The sequence below is a fragment of the Orcinus orca genome, chromosome 20 (assembly GCF_937001465.1).
Source record: "Orcinus orca chromosome 20, mOrcOrc1.1, whole genome shotgun sequence".
Lineage (NCBI taxonomy): Eukaryota > Metazoa > Chordata > Mammalia > Artiodactyla > Delphinidae > Orcinus > Orcinus orca.
The window spans coordinates 57,514,021-57,531,946 of record NC_064578.1 but is presented as its reverse complement, the minus strand read 5'-3'; the positions used below and the strand labels follow the sequence as shown (position 1 = coordinate 57,531,946).

The window sequence follows — 17,926 nt, the reverse complement described above, 5'->3', positions numbered from 1 at the left end:
TTTAAAAAGTTTACCATATAGTATGTCCACTCGCTCAGTTAGGTGCATCTTAAATGACAAGATAAAGGAAACACAACAGGGAAACTGGGTGTGTCCCCTTTAGAAACATCCAATGCCTCGCCTCCTTCGTTGGAGCCTCTGTAGGCCCTTTGCCAGCTCCAGTCTCCCGCCTCTGGGACACTGGCTCCAAGGAGCAGACTCCCATTCCCGAGCGGATGCTGGACAAGAACTACATTACCCTGAAGACTATGCTCCGCGGGATGGCTGTGAGCGCCGCTCTGATGACGTCACAGAAAACGGGCGTTAGTGGCTCGTGTTGTCAGGGGCGGGACTTCCTGTGTCGCCAGGGAGGCCGTTTGTTCGTGATGGAGCAGTTGTGTCTCTATCTTAGCTGACTTCTACCCGGGTCGTCGGGACGAAGCGGGGAGGACAGCCTGGAGGGCCCACCTGCGCCTTTGTACGACCTGGGGGAGGGTCAGCTAAGTCCGCTGGACCCGCCGGTCTCTGGCGCCCTCACGTGGTCCTACGCTCCCCGCGGTGCGATGGCGGCGCTGGTGACCCCGGCGCAGGTGAGTGGACGGCGCGCCAGGCCACGCCCGCTCGGACCCCACCCACGTGGCCGAGGCGCGCTGCTTTGCAGGATGGTGGTGTCCTGTGAGTCGTCACCTTGTCCTCCCCAGGGCATTGTTTGTCGGAGCCTCGGGATGGGGTCGCTTGTGCTTCGGGTGGAAATCCAGGTTAGGGGCTTCACACGGAGGGTCCCATTTCTGTCAGTCAGTGGGAGGCTGTGTGGTAGGGAGAGATGTGGTTTCTCGAATCCCCCTGACCCCATACCGGTGGCGTGGAAGGACCCGCAGGGAGGAGCGCAGGCCGCGCAGTCCGGAGACCTTTCTGTGTGTTGCGGCCCCGCCTCTTCCCGAGTCTAGGACTTTGAGCAGCTTTCCCTGCTGTTCTTGGTTATGTTTTGTTTTGTTTTTCTTGGCTGCGTGGTGAGGCATGCGGGATCCTAGTTCCCCGACCAGGGATGGAACCCGTGCTCCCTGCATTGGGAGCGCGGAGTCTTAACCACTGGACCGCCAGGGACGTCCCTGTCCTTGGCTTTTATGCTAAAGTTCCTCCAACTAGGTTGAGGGAACTAGAAAAACCACATAGGTGACGTGTATCCCCCCGAGTACAGCACGGTGCAGGGAGCATCACTCTGGCTCTCTTTCCACGGAGGTGTCTCTTTAGCCTTTGTTGATCTTAGAGGCTCATCCCTGGGGGAATCTGACCCTTGGGTTCCCAGCTGTGTAACCTCTACAAAGATAAGGGCTGGGGTGAGGAAGAGGCAGGAGTAGCCTGCAGCAGCTTGGGGATTGCAGCCCTGCTAGGACAGAAAGGGTGTTAGGACAGGCAGGGCGCCCAGAAGGCCAAGGAATTTGTCTTTCAGTTTACAGCCAGTCGAACTGGCTTCCCACTGAATCTGTTTTCCTATTTGAGCCTCAGTTACATATGGTAAGTGGTGATAGTATGCAGGAGTGTGGTGTCCGTTTGGACATGAAAACACAAGAGGTCCTGGGTAATTCCATAGCCGTGACCCTGAGTACCCTCATCATAGTCCTGATCGCTGTCAGGACTTGTCTTATTTGTTAACTTCCCATTCACTTGGCTCCTTCCTCACTTTATTTCAGACTCACTCCAGTGTGCTATCCTGCCACAGGCTTTCCCTGGTGCCCTGTCGAAAGCAGACCGTGACCTCTTGTCTTCTCGCTCCACTTTTTCTTTTTTTCTTTCTTTTTAAAATTTATTTGTTTTATTTTTAACTGTGTTGGGTCTTCGTTGCTGCAGGCAGGCTCTCTAGTTGTGGCCAGCGGAGGCTACTCTTCCTTGGGTTGTGCGGGCTTCTCATTACGGTGGCTTCTCTTGTTGTGGAGCACAGGCTGTAGGTGCACGGGCTTCAGTACTTGTGGCTCACAGACTCAGTAGTTGTGGCACACGGCCTCTAGAGTGCAGGCTCAGTAGTTGTGGTGCATGGGCTTAGTTCTCCGCGCGGCACTTGGGATCTTCCTGGACCAGGGCTCAAACCCCTGTCCCCTGCATTGGCAGGCAGATTCTTAACCACTGAACCACCAGGGAAACTCTATTTTCTTGACTTTGGAATCTTTGCGTCCCTCTGACATTGTCTTGCTCATTTATATCGTTACTTGTTTAGCATCTCTTTCCAGCCCTGGACCATGAGCGCCTGTTTCTGCTCTCTGCCAAGACCTAGAACAGCCTGGGCTTGTAAAGGGCACTCAATAAATGGTTAAATGAATGAATGGGTCTGCCACTCAGGTGTTCCCATCACACTTATAATAAGTACAACCTCCTGCACTGTGGCCCACAGGCCTGTACTGGATCTGCCCCATGACTTCCTCCATGCTTCTTCCTCTCCCCTTCTTCTCTTACTCACCGCAGTCAGCCAGGAGGTCCTGAACTTGCAAAATTCCTGCCCAATTTGCAGATTTTCCCCTTGCATTTTCCTTCATCTGGGGCCCTGTTCCCAGATCTCTGCAGGGCTATCTCTCCCCACCCTTCCTGTGCATCACTGTCACCTCTTAGGACAGACTTTTCCTAGCTGTTTTAATTCTAGCTAAGGTACAACTTGCTCCCACCTGCCCATCTTCTGGCAACTCTGTTCCATCTTTTTCTGGCTGGATGTTCAATTCCCACTTCTGTTCCTTTATATATATATATATATATATATATATATATATATATATAAACAAAATTTTAATTATGTACTGAAAATAAATTACAGGAAAGAACTTTAAAATGTTACAGAGGACAAAGTCACGATAAACATTCCCATTGAATTCCCTTGGGGGGTGGGGGGGTGAGATTGCAGTGCTCAAGAAGATAAATATCACAAATATATCAAAAACTTCAAATTGTGTCTGCATTCACACACTGACATGAGCCACAAACATTCCTTCACAGTGACTGTACTCATTAGCTTACCACAGAACTAGATTTTGTCATAAACTACAAAACTTTTAATACAAAATCATGTTTATATATTTATAATTCATATACATGCCCTATCTGCGATTTTAGAAAATAAAAGCTGCACACTGTATAGATACTCTTAACTCAGAGCTGTAGGCAACATTTTTGGTTGGAATTTCTCCCCCAATAAAATTAATGGCATATTTTATGTACACAAAGGCTAAACTGCATAAAGACAGTTCAGTTTCCCAGATATGCATCTCCTTTTTGGACAGGTTTATAAATTTTCAAAGGCAAGACAAATGTACACCTCAGAGTCATTTTCTTAGCTACAAGAGTTATCATGTAATTTCTGTGAAGTTCCTGATATATGCATTTATGTAATACTGGTATTGAAGGCAGTAAAGCAATATGTACTTTTAATGTCGTGGCTCAATAAAGGCTTCATTGTCATTGCAATCTGATTCTTGATACAGTGATTCATAACCTCTAAAAATGAAAATTTCAATGGGACACTGTGTTAAAGAGACTCCAAATAGATTTCTTAAAATATTTCCCTGAAATATCCTTTACATAAGACAGATTTCACTAACATTAGATTAAGTAAAAAGGGAAAAAAAAGAATTAAACATGGCACAAGTGTGCATGAAAACTAATGCACAGTTAGTCTTCATGTCTTAGGAGCCATAAATAGAATGCTTAAAACCAACAATTTCAACTCTGTGGCAGCCATCTGTGAAGCCAGTTGTACTAAACTACTTCTACAGTTGATTGTAAACTTTGGTTTATTTTTATTTGAGTTCTCATTGTACAGCTAGCATGAAAAGAAGAAAGAGTGGAGTCCATGAGGAGATGAACTGTCAGTCTTTAATCTGGCATGATGAGACAGCTGGACAGTCAGGCTTGCTTTGATAGAGTTTGTTACAGACTGCCTTATGTTTTCCTCTGTCGAATTATCACCCAGGGGCTTCAATACCTGTTCCCATAGTGTTTCAGCAATCTGATCAATCATTGTTCAAATTTCTGTGAACTCCCCAGAGTATGTAACATATGCCCAAGTACAAAGAGGCGTCAGTGCTAACCCCATGACAAGGTTACACAGACGGCTATAGAGTTTGGGCCAACAAAACCAGTCAGTCCTGAGATTATATACATAGCAAACATGACTGCAAACAGTGTGGCAAGCGTATGAGCAGCATAGAAGATATTTTTGCCATCATTGTGCTTTATAAAATTTGCATAGGTTTCTTTATAAAATTTGCATAGGTTTCTTCTATTTCAGCCTCAAGCTGGTCCTGATAACGACAGTAGAATTCATCTCCACCCATTTTTTTTACTGAACGAAACTGTTTAATTGCCACTTCCTTGAGATCCAGGTGTTTTCGCTTCCAGATCTGAAGGTGCAATGTAAGGCTTGTCCCCACTGCCTACCTGCTCCATACTTTCTCTCTTGCTCCTGCTACTGCAGCAAAATTATTAGCTTCAGCTGTTGCCTGAAGCATGGACTTTTTACATAAATTTTAATATAAGCCTTAAAGTATTCTACAAGATCTCTACAAATGACTTTCATCTCTTATCTCTTTTGCTACCAAATTTTCTGGGGCAAGTAGCTCTGGAACCAGATTTCAAAGCTCTCGTTTAAACTCTTCATCAATATCTTTCAATCTCCCATCAAAACTAGGATGGGCTTCCCTGGTGGTGCAGTGGTTGAGAGTCTGCCTGCCGATGCAGGGGACATGGGTTCGTGTCCCTGTCCGGGAAGATCCCACATGCCGCGGAGTGGCTAGGCCCGTGAACCATGGCCGCTGAGCCTGCGCGTCCAGAACCCGTGCTCCTCAACGGGAGAGGCCACAAAAAAACTAGGATTAGTTGCAACTTTAAGACTAGGATGTGGCAAAAGGAAGCAACCAAGATTTGAGAAACAATTGTGAATGTGCTTCCTTACATTCTGTAGCTCTTCAGGTTGATTTTGTTTTACCTGCAATCTCTTTTCAAGGAATTGTTTTCTACTTTCCAAACCATATGAATGTTCATAAGGATAATTCTAGTTTCGAATCAAAAACATTAGTGTCTGAAATGATTTCTGGTAGATTTCTTTCATTGCAAGTCTGCCATATTCTGTAAATAATTGCAAGTGTTGAAGATCATCTTCTTGAATATTTTGAGACAAATTATATACCTGGAGAGAGCCAGTCATAGTACTCAGAGCAAACACTGTTGCACAATCTCTGATAGTTGACTGGCTATCAAAAGCACCTTGGGTATCCATTAGCAGCACAGCCACTTTTGTTCATTCCAGACATATGCCTGTTGTTTCTCTTTCGCAACAAACTCGCCATGTAAAGCCAGTCAGTGCTTCATTGTTTCCACCAATCCAGCTTTGAGAATCCTTGTTATACATACATCTAAGCATGAAGTCCAGTAAAAATGATTTCCCTTTACGAAAAGCTCCTGTCACGGATACCACTACTATGTGAAGATCTCTTATGTGCTCCTGTAGCAATATCTGCTCCAAAACTTCTTCATCAAGCTCAAAATTATGGTCATCTTCATGTGCAAGAACAATCTGTACTGGAAATGGTTTCTTCATAACCTCATCAGAGTTTACTAGGTCGTCATCTTCATAATTCTCACCTAGGAGGGTTGTGGACGAGACGTGGTTAACCCAGGTGTTTGGGTTGCTGGTTCGGCTCTGACGCCGCAGCCCCTCGTGCAGCTGCTGCCTCCGCACTGCTTCGCCACCGCCCCCACCCTTTTTTTTTTTTTTTTTTGCCACGCAACATCGCTTGTAGGATTTTAGTTCCCTGACCAACTATTGAGCTTAGGGCCTCAGCAGTGAAAGCGTGGAGTCCTAACCACTGAACCACCAGGGAATTCCCCCACTTTTCCTTAAATTTGAGGTTGTGGTTGATTTTCTAGAGCTGCTTGAGCCTCAGGCGTCTGGCTGTGACATGGTGGTAACGATGGCATTTACCTTGTGGGCTGTGGATTAGTGAAAGTCACAAAATACACTGAACACTTAACTGGGCCAGGCACTCCACAGCATCTGGTGTGGGAACATTTTCTCTTTAGTTCTAAGAATTGGCATAGTGGGAGTGATTGTTGTATTGATGTGGAAATTGATGCTTGGAGAAATGATGGGATGTCATCCTCCCCATGATCACACTGCCAGCAAGTGTCAGATTTTTTTTATATATATAAAAATATTTATTTATTTTTGGCTGTGTTGGGTCTTTGTTGCTGCGCGCGGGCTTTCTCTAGTTGTGGCAAGCAGGAGCTACTCTTCATTGCGGTGCGTGGGCTTCTCATTGCGGTGGCTTCTCTTTGTTGCGGAGCACGGACCCTAGAGCACATGGGCTTCAGTAGTTGTGGCATGCGGGCTCAGTAATTGTGGCTCACGGGCTCTAGAGCACAGGCTCAGTAGTTGTGGCACTCGGGCTTAGTTGCTCCGTGGCATGTGGGATGTTCCCTGACCAGGGCTCAAACCCGTGTCTCCTGCATTGGCAGGCAGATTCTTAACCAGTGCACCACCAGGGAAGTCCCGAGTGTCAGATTTAAGAGTCTTCATTCAAACCCCAGAAATCTGGCTCCAGAGCGAGGGATCTCTAGTCACTTTACCGCAGTGTGTGAAGACCGCAGCCTGGGGCAGGTGCACCGTGAGGACCAGGGAGGCTCAGCACCTGTCACTTTGCTGTTACCATTGTTGGAATTATCATCATGAACATTTTTCCCAGAGCACGTACCATCTGCCCCCAGTCCTCATGGAAAACCATTGTCTGTGTCATCTCTAGTGGCTTCCTTCACAGGAGGCTTTTCTCTCAGCCACAGTTGCATTATATCCAGAGACTGCTTCCACCTCCCCCTTGAGCCCAACACAGAACTCGGCGATCAGCAGGCCTCAGTGGTTCAGGCCTGCATCTCTCTGCATCTTCACCGGCAACAGTGTGACAGGGTTGATCCTATCCAAGTGCAAAAGCCCAACACCACTACCTATTTGACTGTCCAGGTGTTGGTGACCTTCAAGGATGTGGCCGTGACCTTTACCCGGGAGGAGTGGGGACAACTTGACCTGGATCAGAGGACCCTGTACCAAGAGGTGATGCTGGAGATCTGTGGGCTCCTGGTCTCACTGGGTAAGTGCTTAGCTCTCACACATGTGGGGGACCCCACCCGCCTTGTTTCCAGGCTGATCAAGGTCACAGGAGTCACCTTTCCTCCTCCCCACAGGCCCTGCATTTTTCTGGTCGATTCTCCTCCTGCCTGGTCTCCCTGTGTCTGTAGCAGTGATCGGTGGGATAGAAACAATGTCCTTATGAACACCAGCCCCATCCCAGTGCCCAGCACCTTCGGGCCTCAGTTTGAGGTCCTTGTTGCAGATTCCACAGGAGGGAAGCTGACTGACCCAGCCTGGTGATGTCAGGTATCACCACAGCCAGTTAGCAGGGCTGTTCTCAGACGAGTGGGTGAGTGAGGGAGACCCCTACATGGCATTTGTCATCAGTGCCACCCAGGGATCTTCCTAAACAGCACAATCTTGGTTCAAAGGCCCCTCGTGTCTACATCATCATCACATGCTTTCTGAGGCCTGGGCCGTGATCCTCCCCTGGGCAGGAGATCATTTTAGAAGGTGCACAGGAATGTCATGGAATGCCACAGGTGGACACCCTGCAAAAGCCAGTCCTTTTACCTTCTCTGTCTGGCACGCTGATTGTTGTCAAGAGAAAGTCTCAGATCAGTGTGAGTGAGTATTCCATGGCCCCCTTTGTGGTTAATTTTTCTGTTCAACAGAGGGACCAGCCTCTAGCTCACAGCCCTGAGCCTTCTACGTGAACTTGCTAGGACCTTAATGCCATTATTTTGACTTCAGCGTTGTAGGTTTTTTTGTTTTTTATTGGAGTATTCCCAGGGTCCCGTGGCTGTGTGTGAAAGTGGCATGACCCTGCATGGGGCTGGCTTCCACTGATGAAGTTTAAGGGAAGTGGTGTTGTGTAGACAGACAGCACCACCCTCTATAGCAGTTGCAGCCCAGGAGTGGTGTTTGTGCCGTTGGATTCCCAGTCACAGATCAACATTTTCTTTACTTTGGGAGCCGCTACATTCGTGGTCTTGTTCCTGTAATGAAGTCCCAGATAGGCTGGAAGGGTTTCATTCTTCTCATCAAAACACCTGCGTCCTGTTTTTTTCTCCATCCACAGGGCATCCAGTTCCCAAACCAGAGTTGATCCACTTGCTGGAACATGGGCAGGAGCTGTGGATGGGAAGGAGAGGCCTCCCACATAGCATGTGCCCAGGTAGGAGCCAATAGCTGTTGGGCAAGTGGGTTCACAGCAACCTTGAGAATGCATGGGGACCAGTGCCTCTGAGCTGCTATGTGAAACCCCCTTTGTGGGGTCTGGTGGTTTCTCTCACATCAAAGTATAGTGTGCATCAGCTGGCCAGCTTGGGACCACACCATTATTTAGAGACCCAGGCACCTTCCTTTTTTTTTTTTTTTTAATTTTTATTTTCTCTCTTTTTTTTTTTTATTGAAGTACAGTTGACTTACACTGTCGTGCTAATTTCTGCCATACAGCAAAATGACTCAGTTATACACATATATAATTCCTTTTTTATATCCTTTTCCATTATGGTTTATAACAGGATATTGAATATAGTTCCCTGCGCTATACAGTAGGACCTTGTTGTTTATTCATCCTATATATAATAGTTTGCATTTGCTAATCCAAAATTCCCACTCCTTCCCTCCCCACCCACCCTTCTCCTTGACAAACGCAAGTCTGTTCTCTATGTCTGTGAGTCTGTTTCTCTTTCATAAGTAGGTTCATTTGTGTCATATTTTAGATTCCACATATAAGTGACATCATATGGTATTTGTCTTTCTCTTTCTGACTTACTTCACTTAGTATGATAATCTCTAGTTGCATCTAGAGATCCAGGCACCTTCTGACGTCAACGTATAGCTCTAAGGTTGGTCCAGCATAATCCAGCTGGTGGAGGGGAAACAGCAAGGGATAGGGGCCAGGTCACACCCAGATGCACACATACTTTACTCCCCTGTATCTCACAGGCAAGGACTAGGCATTTGGCCACAGCTGGATGCTCAGGACTGGAGAGTGTGGTTTTGCTCTGGGTTGAAGGAGAAGAGCCAGTGGCCTTGGTTTGTATGACCTCTGTCTACTCTACTCATCCTGCTCTCAGGAAGTCAGAGCGAGGCTAGTGTGTATGTGAGTGGGTTGTTTGAAGGTATAATGAGATAATGCAGAAAACTGCTTAGTACAGTGCCTGGTCTATAGAGAGGGTCGACTAAGGTCAGTTCTTACCGTATCCATGTAATTGTATTAATCAAAGTGAATGGTGGTATCACGCATTTTTCCTGGACTTCTAGACTCAGAGGAAAAGGGGCCTTTCTTCCCCTTGAAGTTATGATCTATGCTATACTCTCTATGGAACTCTTTCCCACCTTCTCCATCCATTTATCCATCCTCCTGTTTGTCCACAAGACACTCAGAAGCAGCCCCTTGCACTGTACCTTCCTGCCCCTCTTGCCCTTAAGAACACCAAGCAGATGTTTGGGGTTTTCAGCCCCACATCTCTGCTGCTGACTGTAGCTTGAATAATCCACAGTGAGTCACGGTCTCTACTCTCTATCGGTCCTTCAGTCTTCTCAGCCCGCCTGTAAGTGTCTTTGGCCAACTCCACTACCGATGCTCTGTTCCACATGCCACCCCGCCCCCATTTCCTTATTCCCAGATCTCCACTTTCGTGTCTCAGAGACCTCTCAAGCTTGTCATGCCTTAGAAGACCCCCGGGATCCTGCCCACTCCTATCCCGTGCCTTGTTCTGAGAACGTCCTGCCATCTAAGCTGATTTGAAGATTAGCAACACCTCAGCCAGCCTCTCTCTCCATCAAACCAACATCTGTCCATCCCCAGGCCTGCCCGTTTGAGATTATCCGTGTGTCCTGAGTCCATCACCAGCACCCTAATTCAAGCTCTCGTCATCTTTTTATATATATATAAATGTATTTTATTTTATTTTATTTATTTTTGGCTGTATTGGGTCTTCACTGCTGCGCGCAGGCTTTCTCTAGTTGCAGCGAGCGGGGGCTACTCTTCGTTGCGGTGTGTGGGCTTCTCATTTGCTGTGGCGGAGCACGGGCTCTAGGTGCACGATCTTCAGTAGTTGCAGCACATGGGCTCGTGGGCTCTAGAGTGCAGACTCAGTAGTTGTGGCACACGGGCTTACTTGCTCTGCGGCATGTGGGATTTTCCGTGACCAGGGATCGAACCCATGTCCCCTGCTTTGGCAGGCGGATTCTTAACCACTGCGCCACCAGGGAAGTCCCTCTCGTCATCTTTTTTTTTTTAATAAATTTATTTATTTTATTTATTTATTTCTGGATCTGTTGGGTCTTCATTGCTGCACGTGAGCTTTTTCTAGTTGTGGCAAGCGGGGGCTACTCTTCGTTGCAGTGCGTGGGCTTCTCATTGCGGTGGCTTCTCTCGTGGAGCACAGGTTCTAGGCTCATGGGATTCAGTAGTTGAGGCACGCAGGCTCAGTAGTTGCGGCTCACGGGCTCTACAGCACAGGCTCAGTAGTTGTGGCGCATGGGGTTAGTTGCTCCATGGCATGTGGGATCTTCCCAGACCACGGATCGAACCCGTGTCCCCTGCATTGGCAGGCGGATTCTTAACCACTGCGCCACCAGGGAAGCCCACAACTCTTGAAAGAGTTGTCTCATTTTGGAAATGATGGACAGTTGTCCTGTGGTGTATGTGGGGGATGGGTTCCAGTGCTCCCGCAGATACCAACATCCGTGGATGCTAAGGTCCCTTATGGTGGGCCGTCCCCCTCCATATGCACAGTTCCATATCTTCAGATTCAGTCAACTGCAGATTATGTAGTATTTTGATCCATGGTCGGTTGATTTCATGGATGCAGAACTCACAGATACAAAGGGCTGAAATCGTGTATAAGTGGACCTATGGGTTTTAGACCCGTGTTATTCAAGGATTGACTCTATATATTTGACTTCCATACCTTTTGTTTTTAAAATCTACTTAATTTTTTTATATCGGAATTATACAGTGATACATATCAATCCTTCAGGTTCAGCTTCACGTTTTCTTTTTTCAATTTTTAAAAAATTTTTATTGCAGTATTGTTGATTTAGAATATTGTGTTAATTTCTGCTGTACAGCAAAGTGATTCAGTTATACATATGTATACATTCTTTTCCATTATGGTTTATCACAGGATATTGAATATAGTTCCCTGTGCTATAAAATGGGACCTTGTTTATCCATCCTATATGTAATTGTTTGCATCTGCTAATCCCAAACTCCCAATCCATCTCTCTCCACCAACCCCCTTGGCAACCACAAGACTGCTCTCTATACCTGTGAGTCAGTTTCTGTTTTGTAGGTAAGTTCATTTGTGTCATTGTGTCATTTTTTTTTAGATTCCACATATAAGTGATATTATATGGTATTTGTCTTTCTCTGAGTTACTTTGCTTAGCATGACAATCTCTAGATCCATCCACGTTGCTGCAAATGGCATTATTTCATTCTTTTTCATGGCTGAGTAATATTCCATTGTATGTATGTACCACATCTTCTTTATCCATTCCTCTGTCAATGGACATTTAGGGTATTTCCATGTCTTGGCTATTGTAAATAGTGCTGCTGTGAACATAGGGGTGCATATAGCTTTTTGAATTAGAGTTTTGTCTGGATATATGCCCAAGAGTGGGAAATCATCTTTACTTTTCACATATGTATAAACTGAGGTATCCTCCACCTCACCCAAAATTTAGACTATTTCCAGTTCTGTTGCAGGTTCCTGGTGCTTCATCCTTGTCAATAGCTTGTCCTACAGTGTTACCCAGTGTTTACACTCTATTACTGTGGATAGGTTTTCTTTTTCTTTTCCTTTTGGGTGAGGGGGCGTGCCTCAAACAACAGAAATTTATTGTCTTAGTTCTAGATGCTGGGTGTCCGTAGGTTTGGTTTCTAGTGAGACCACTCTCTTTGGCCTGTAGAATAAGATGGCTTGTTCTTGCTAATGGCATTTCTGTCATCCTAACTGCCCAGTACAACGAGAATAATAACATTAGACTTCTTCAGAGAATCAGACCCAAAAGGAGATAAATCAGAGTTTTATTCTATTGATTAGGCTTCATGTGATTGTGAGGGTTAAGTGATTTCAAAATCTTCGGGGCAGTCCAGTAAGCTGGAAGAGTAGATGCTTGCAGTCCTGGATCTGGAGGCAGAATCCTTTCCCTCCCAGGGCATCTCAGCCTTTTCCCTTAAGGACATTGATTTTTTTTTTTAAGTTTATTTATTTATTTATTTTTATGGCTGCGTTGGGTCTTCGTTGCTCCATGTGGGCTTTCTCTAGTTGTGGTGAGCGGGGGCTACTCTTCATTGCAGTGCATGGGATTCTCATTTTGGTGGCTTCTCTTGTTGTGCAGCACGGGCTCTAGGTGCACGGGCTTCAGTAGTTGCATCACGTGGGCTCAGTAGTTGTGGCTCATGGGTTCTAGAACCCAGGCTCAGTAGTTGTGGTGCACAGGCTTAGTTGCACCACAGCTTGTGGTATCCTCCCAGACCAGGGCTCGGACCTGTATTCCTTGAATTGGCAGGTGGATTCTTAAACCCTGCGCCACCAGGGAAGTCCCAAGGACATTGATTGATCGGATGAGGCCCACCCACATTAAGAAGGGTAACTTGCCTTTCTCAAAGTTTGATGATTCCAGTGTCAGTCATATCTAAAAAGTACCTCACAGCAACCTCCAGATGGTGTTTGACCAAAGAGCTCAGCACAGTAGCCAAGCCAAGTTGACATATAAAATTAACCACCATACATACTCGCACTGCGTCAAGAAATGTGCTGAGAGCTTTACAGGCATTTTCTCATTTAACCCTCATGACACCCGGAGAAACTGAGAGTCCTCTAGTCTCTTAGGTGAGGAAATTATGACATAAAGAAGAAAGGAGGGGGTTTCCCTGGTGGCTCAGTGGTTAAGAATCTGTCTGCCAATGCAGGGGACACGGGTTTGAGCCCTGGTCCGGGAAGATCCCACATGCTGCAGAGCAACTACTGAGCCTGCGCTCTAGAGCCTGCATGCCACAACTACTGAAGCCCGCACGCCTAGAGCCCATGCTCCGCAACAAGAGAAGCCACCGCAATGAGAAGCCCGCGCAACACAACGAAGAATAACCCCCGCTTGCCGCAACTAGAGAAAGACCATGTACAGCAACGAAGACCCAATGCAAGCAAAAATAAATAAATAAAATACATAAATTTAAAGGAAAATAAAAGAAGAAAAGAGGGACTTCCCTGACGGTCTAGTGGTTAGGGCTGTGCCCCTCCACTTCAGGGGGCACAGGTTTGATCCCTCATCAGGGAACTAAGATCCCACAAGCCGCTCCTCAAACTGAGGCATTGTGACTCCAGAGCTCTCCCTGCTAACACCACTCTAATGCTTCTCAACAAAGCAGAAACTCGTCTTTCATACCGTTTGAGTTTGTGTGTCCCACTACCTCTTTTCTTCTGAGATTTTTATTCTCTTCTTCCTGTAACCGCCCCTTCAGGCTTGCCTTCACCAGGATTCTGGTGCCACTTTCTTCTTGTAACTCTCTTTTTTTGCTGCGCTGTGTGGCTTGTGGGATCTTAGTTCCCTGACCAGAGATCAAACCCAGGACCCCTGTAGTGGAAGCATGGAGTCCTAACCACTGGACCACCAGTGAAGTACCTCTTTGTTTTTTTTTTAATTCAAACAGTATTTTCAGTGTTTTATTTATCAGCCACTTATATAGCACTTATTACATCCCAGGCCATTTTCTAGGCAATTTTTTCTTTTTTAATTGAAATATAGTTGATTTACAATGTTGTGTTTCAGGTGTATAGTAAAGTGATTCAGTTATACATATACATATATCCATTCATTTTCAGATCCTTTTGCCTTATAGGTTATTACAAGGTATTGAGTATAGTTCCTTGTGCTATACAGTAGGTGCTTGTTGTTTACTTTATATATAGTAGTGTGTATCTGCTAAACCCAAACTCCTAATTTATCTTTCCCTCCCCCCAGCCTTTCCCCTTTAGTAACCATGAGTTTGTTTTCTATGTCTGTGAGTCTGTTTCTGTTTTGTAAATAAGTTCATTTGTATCATTGTTTTTAGATTCCACATATAAGTGATATCCTATGATATTTGTCTTTCTCTGACTCACTTCACTTCGTATGATAATCTCCAGGTCCATCCAGGTTGCTGCAAATGGCATGATTTCCTTCTTGTTTATGGCTGATTTATAGTACCTTTTCTTCTTATAACTCTTAAACACTCTCCAAAGGTGGATCTACCCACGCTTATTCCTTCCGTTTCTACCCAGTACCCCATCCTTCTTTCTTTCTGGCAACTCTTATGTCTGCATTAGGACCCAGCTCATGGGACACCTCCCAGGGAAGATGACCTTTTCTTCCCAGTCTTGCTAGGTGCCACTTCCCTACACTCTCACAGAACCAAGACATCAATCCTTGAGGCAGATGCTCTCCAGACAGTATTATTGAAACTGTCCTCCCTCCCCTACTCCAGATCCTCTGTCTCCCGGTCCGGCCTCCTGCCAGATTTTCCCTTTAATGGTGTTAGGGTACAAGGGTCATAGAAAGTAACTGGAAATCTAGGATACACTGACGTTAAAACATAGCAGATATCAGAGGTGCTGATTTCATCCTCATTTGTTCACTGAAGTGTTGCTTCTGTTTCTTCTGTGTTGCATCACCGAAAGTCCCCCTTTGTGTATTGGATTCTTTCCAGATGACAGAGCAAAACGTCAGACCAGAGAGCTGGTTTTGTCTGAAGGAGTCTTGCTCCAGGGAAGCCTGACTCTGGGATCTTCAAGGGACTGCAGGTCGAGGCAAGCCATGGATCCAGAAGGGCTTTTGGAAGTCCAGAAAGGTCAGCTGAGGCCAGAGACAGACTCCCGCAAGGAAACCCATCCTGGGAAAACGAGCCTTGAAGATGATGGTTTGGAGGCGGATGATGGTGTGCACTCCAGGGCGTTCCAGGAGAGAGTCTCTCAGGGAGATGTTCTCTGTGAGCGTGACCCACAGGGACCAGGAAAAGGCCCCCTGATTCATAACCTCTACAAGTGCAAGCAGTGCGGGAAGAGTTTTAACAGGAAGTGGTACCTTGTTCGACATCAGCGGATTCACACTGGAATGAAGCCCTATGAATGCAATGCGTGTGGGAAAGCTTTCAGCCAGAGCTCAACCCTGACCCGGCACTACGTCATCCACACCGGGGAGACGCCATACAAATGTGCCGAGTGTGGGAAGGCCTTCAAACGCAGGTCATACCTCCTGCAGCACCAGCCGATCCACACTGGGGAGAAGCCCTATGAGTGCGGCCAGTGTCGAAAGGCCTTCACCCACCGCTCTACTTTTATTCGCCACAATAGGACCCACACTGGAGAAAAACCCTTTGAATGCAAAGAATGTGAGAAATCATTTAGCAACAGAGCACACCTCATCCAGCACTACATCATCCACACTGGAGAGAAACCCTACGATTGCACAGAGTGTGGGAAGGCCTTCAGGTGCAGCTCAGAACTCCTACAGCACCAGCGGATTCACACGGGGGAGAAGCCCTACGAGTGTGCCCAGTGCGGGAAGGCCTTTCACCGGAGCACGTACCTCATCCAGCACTCTGTCATCCACACCGGGGAGACGCCATACAAGTGCGCCGAGTGTGGGAAGGCCTTCAAACGCAGGTCACATCTCCTGCAGCACCAGCGGGTTCATACTTGAGAAAAAGGCCTTCACCGCTGCTCCTTTTTTGTCTTTCATGAGGGGATCCATGCTGGAGGGAAGAACCCTTTGAGTGTAAAGAATTCTGGGAGGGTTTTTTGTCTGCTTTTCAAATGCATAAGTGGTCATGTGGGAGAAGACGCCTGGCGAATGCAGTGGAAATGTCAAAAGCCTTCGGCCCCTGCTCATCGTTCAGAGGATTCATTCTGTGGAGAAACTCAGCACATGAAGCTATGCCACCCGTGGGTCCGTCCACCTCTGTCAACATCAGAGAACATACCTGGGAAAGATGTTCTGAATGTAACCAGAAGGACGCTCCTCAGCCAAAAGAAGACTCATCCTCGCCACCTGAGAATGTGTAATGAAGAGGAACCACTTAATTATTGCCGTGAGAAAGCCTCCTGTGACATGTCACCACTAGTCACGTAGAGTCATATTGGAACTTGACGGAGCTTGGGCTTTCCCTGTGAGGAAGCGCAGAGGAGACAGACTCAGGGTTCGTTATGCGCTTATAACAACATTCAGCCACAGGGCTCCCCCTTGGTTTGCACTTAAGCCATCTCAGCATTATGTTAAAAAGAAAACTAACAAGGGAATTCCCTGCAGAGTCCCAGTGGTTAGGACTCCGCGCTTTCACTGTCGGAGGACCTGGCTTTGATCCCTGTCGGGGAACTAAGATCCCGCAAGCCCCACGGTGTGACCAATAAAGAAAAAAGAAAAATAACAAAGAGGTGGAGGGGATAGAGACAAAGACTATAAACGGAAAAAAACAAATGCTTTCGTAAGCTCTTTCAGACTTTCCTGCCAAGCCTGTTGCAGTTTTTCATCAGTTCTGTTTTTTGGTGGGGCAATGTTTGAGGGAGCAAAGGACCCCAGCCCTTTGTTTTTATGTGTTCACTGCTGTCTTGTGTCATGAAACTTGGACGTTGAGGGCAGCTCCACCAACATTTGTTGGAAGGCTTGGTTCCGAACATCTCTAGCCATTGGCATAATTCTTTGTGAGAAATATGAGGGCTTGAGTCATGAGCTACTTGAACTTGTAAGAAATTAGAATACCGAAAATAGCATCACACAATACTTGTATTTTATATCTAAGGAGAGAATGGTCCACATAGGGATCGCCACATTAAAATGTGCACCCCTAAAGACGTTGAATTTTTTTTTAATAGGTAAACTCCTGTTCATCTGGTTTTAAATGCCTGATACTATCTCTCACTCTTTCTTCTTCTTCTTCTTTTTTTTTTTTTAGTTTAAAAAGAAGTACGTTTATTAGTATATGCACACAGTTTGCAGAATAGAAACATTTAGAGTATTTAGGGAAATTCAGTCAAATTCAACAAACCTCAGTGAAAATATGTTGTATTTGTTTAATGGCAGACAGGTAATTACTTGAGTCTATTAACTGGCTGCATTTTCAGTCTTCAATAGGTTCTTTTTTTTTTTCTTTTAATTTTTTTTTTATTTTATCTTTGACCTCATTGGGTCTTCATTGCTGTGTGTGGGCTTTTCTCTGGTTGCGGTGAGCAGGGGCTACTCTTCGTTGTGGTGGGCAGGCTCCTCATTGCAGTGGCTTTTCTTGTTGTGGAGCACAGACTCTAGGCACGCGGGCTCAGTAGTTGTGGCACACGGGCTTAGTTGCTCTACAGCATGTGGGATCTTCCTGGACTAGGGCTCAAACCCATGTCCCCTGCGTTGGCAGGTGGATTCTTAACCACTGCACCACCAGGGAAACCCTCAATAGGTTCTTTGAAAAGATGTTTAGCAAGGTGGAAGATAACTTGATCCATGTCACTTAGAGGCTTTATTTATCTATTTTTAAAAATATTATTGGAGTATAGTTGATTTATAATGTTGTACAGCAAAGGTGTACAGCAAAGTGATTCAGTTATACATATATACATATACTCATGTATATGAGTTATACATATACTCATTCTTTTTCAGATTATTTTCCCTTATATGTTATTACAAAATATTGAGTATAGTTCCCTGTTCTATACCGTAGGCAGTTGTTGGTTATCTGTTTTATATATAGTAGTGTGTATATGTCAATCCCAATCTCCCAATTTATCCCTCCCCCCCCCAATTCTCACTCTTGATTCCATTCTATGTGGGTTTTTTTCTTTTTCTTTTTTTTAATCATTCA

The 17,926-nt window shown here is 45.9% G+C and overlaps 1 protein-coding gene and 1 pseudogene across 1 annotated transcript; one reads left to right on the top strand and one right to left on the bottom strand.

Moving 5' to 3' along the window:
- The first annotated feature begins 226 nt into the window (after nt 1-226).
- Nucleotides 227-16,926, top strand: LOC117197934 (zinc finger protein 550). Its single transcript, XM_033411880.2, has 4 exons — nt 227-569; nt 6,974-7,100; nt 8,163-8,258; nt 14,789-16,926. Exons 1-4 carry the CDS (start codon nt 543-545, stop codon nt 15,778-15,780), a joined length of 1,242 nt encoding a protein of 413 aa, XP_033267771.1. The 5' UTR covers nt 227-542; the 3' UTR covers nt 15,781-16,926.
- Nucleotides 4,540-5,808, bottom strand: LOC105748723 (atlastin-2-like; annotated as a pseudogene).
- Nucleotides 16,927-17,926: the final 1,000 nt, after the last annotated feature.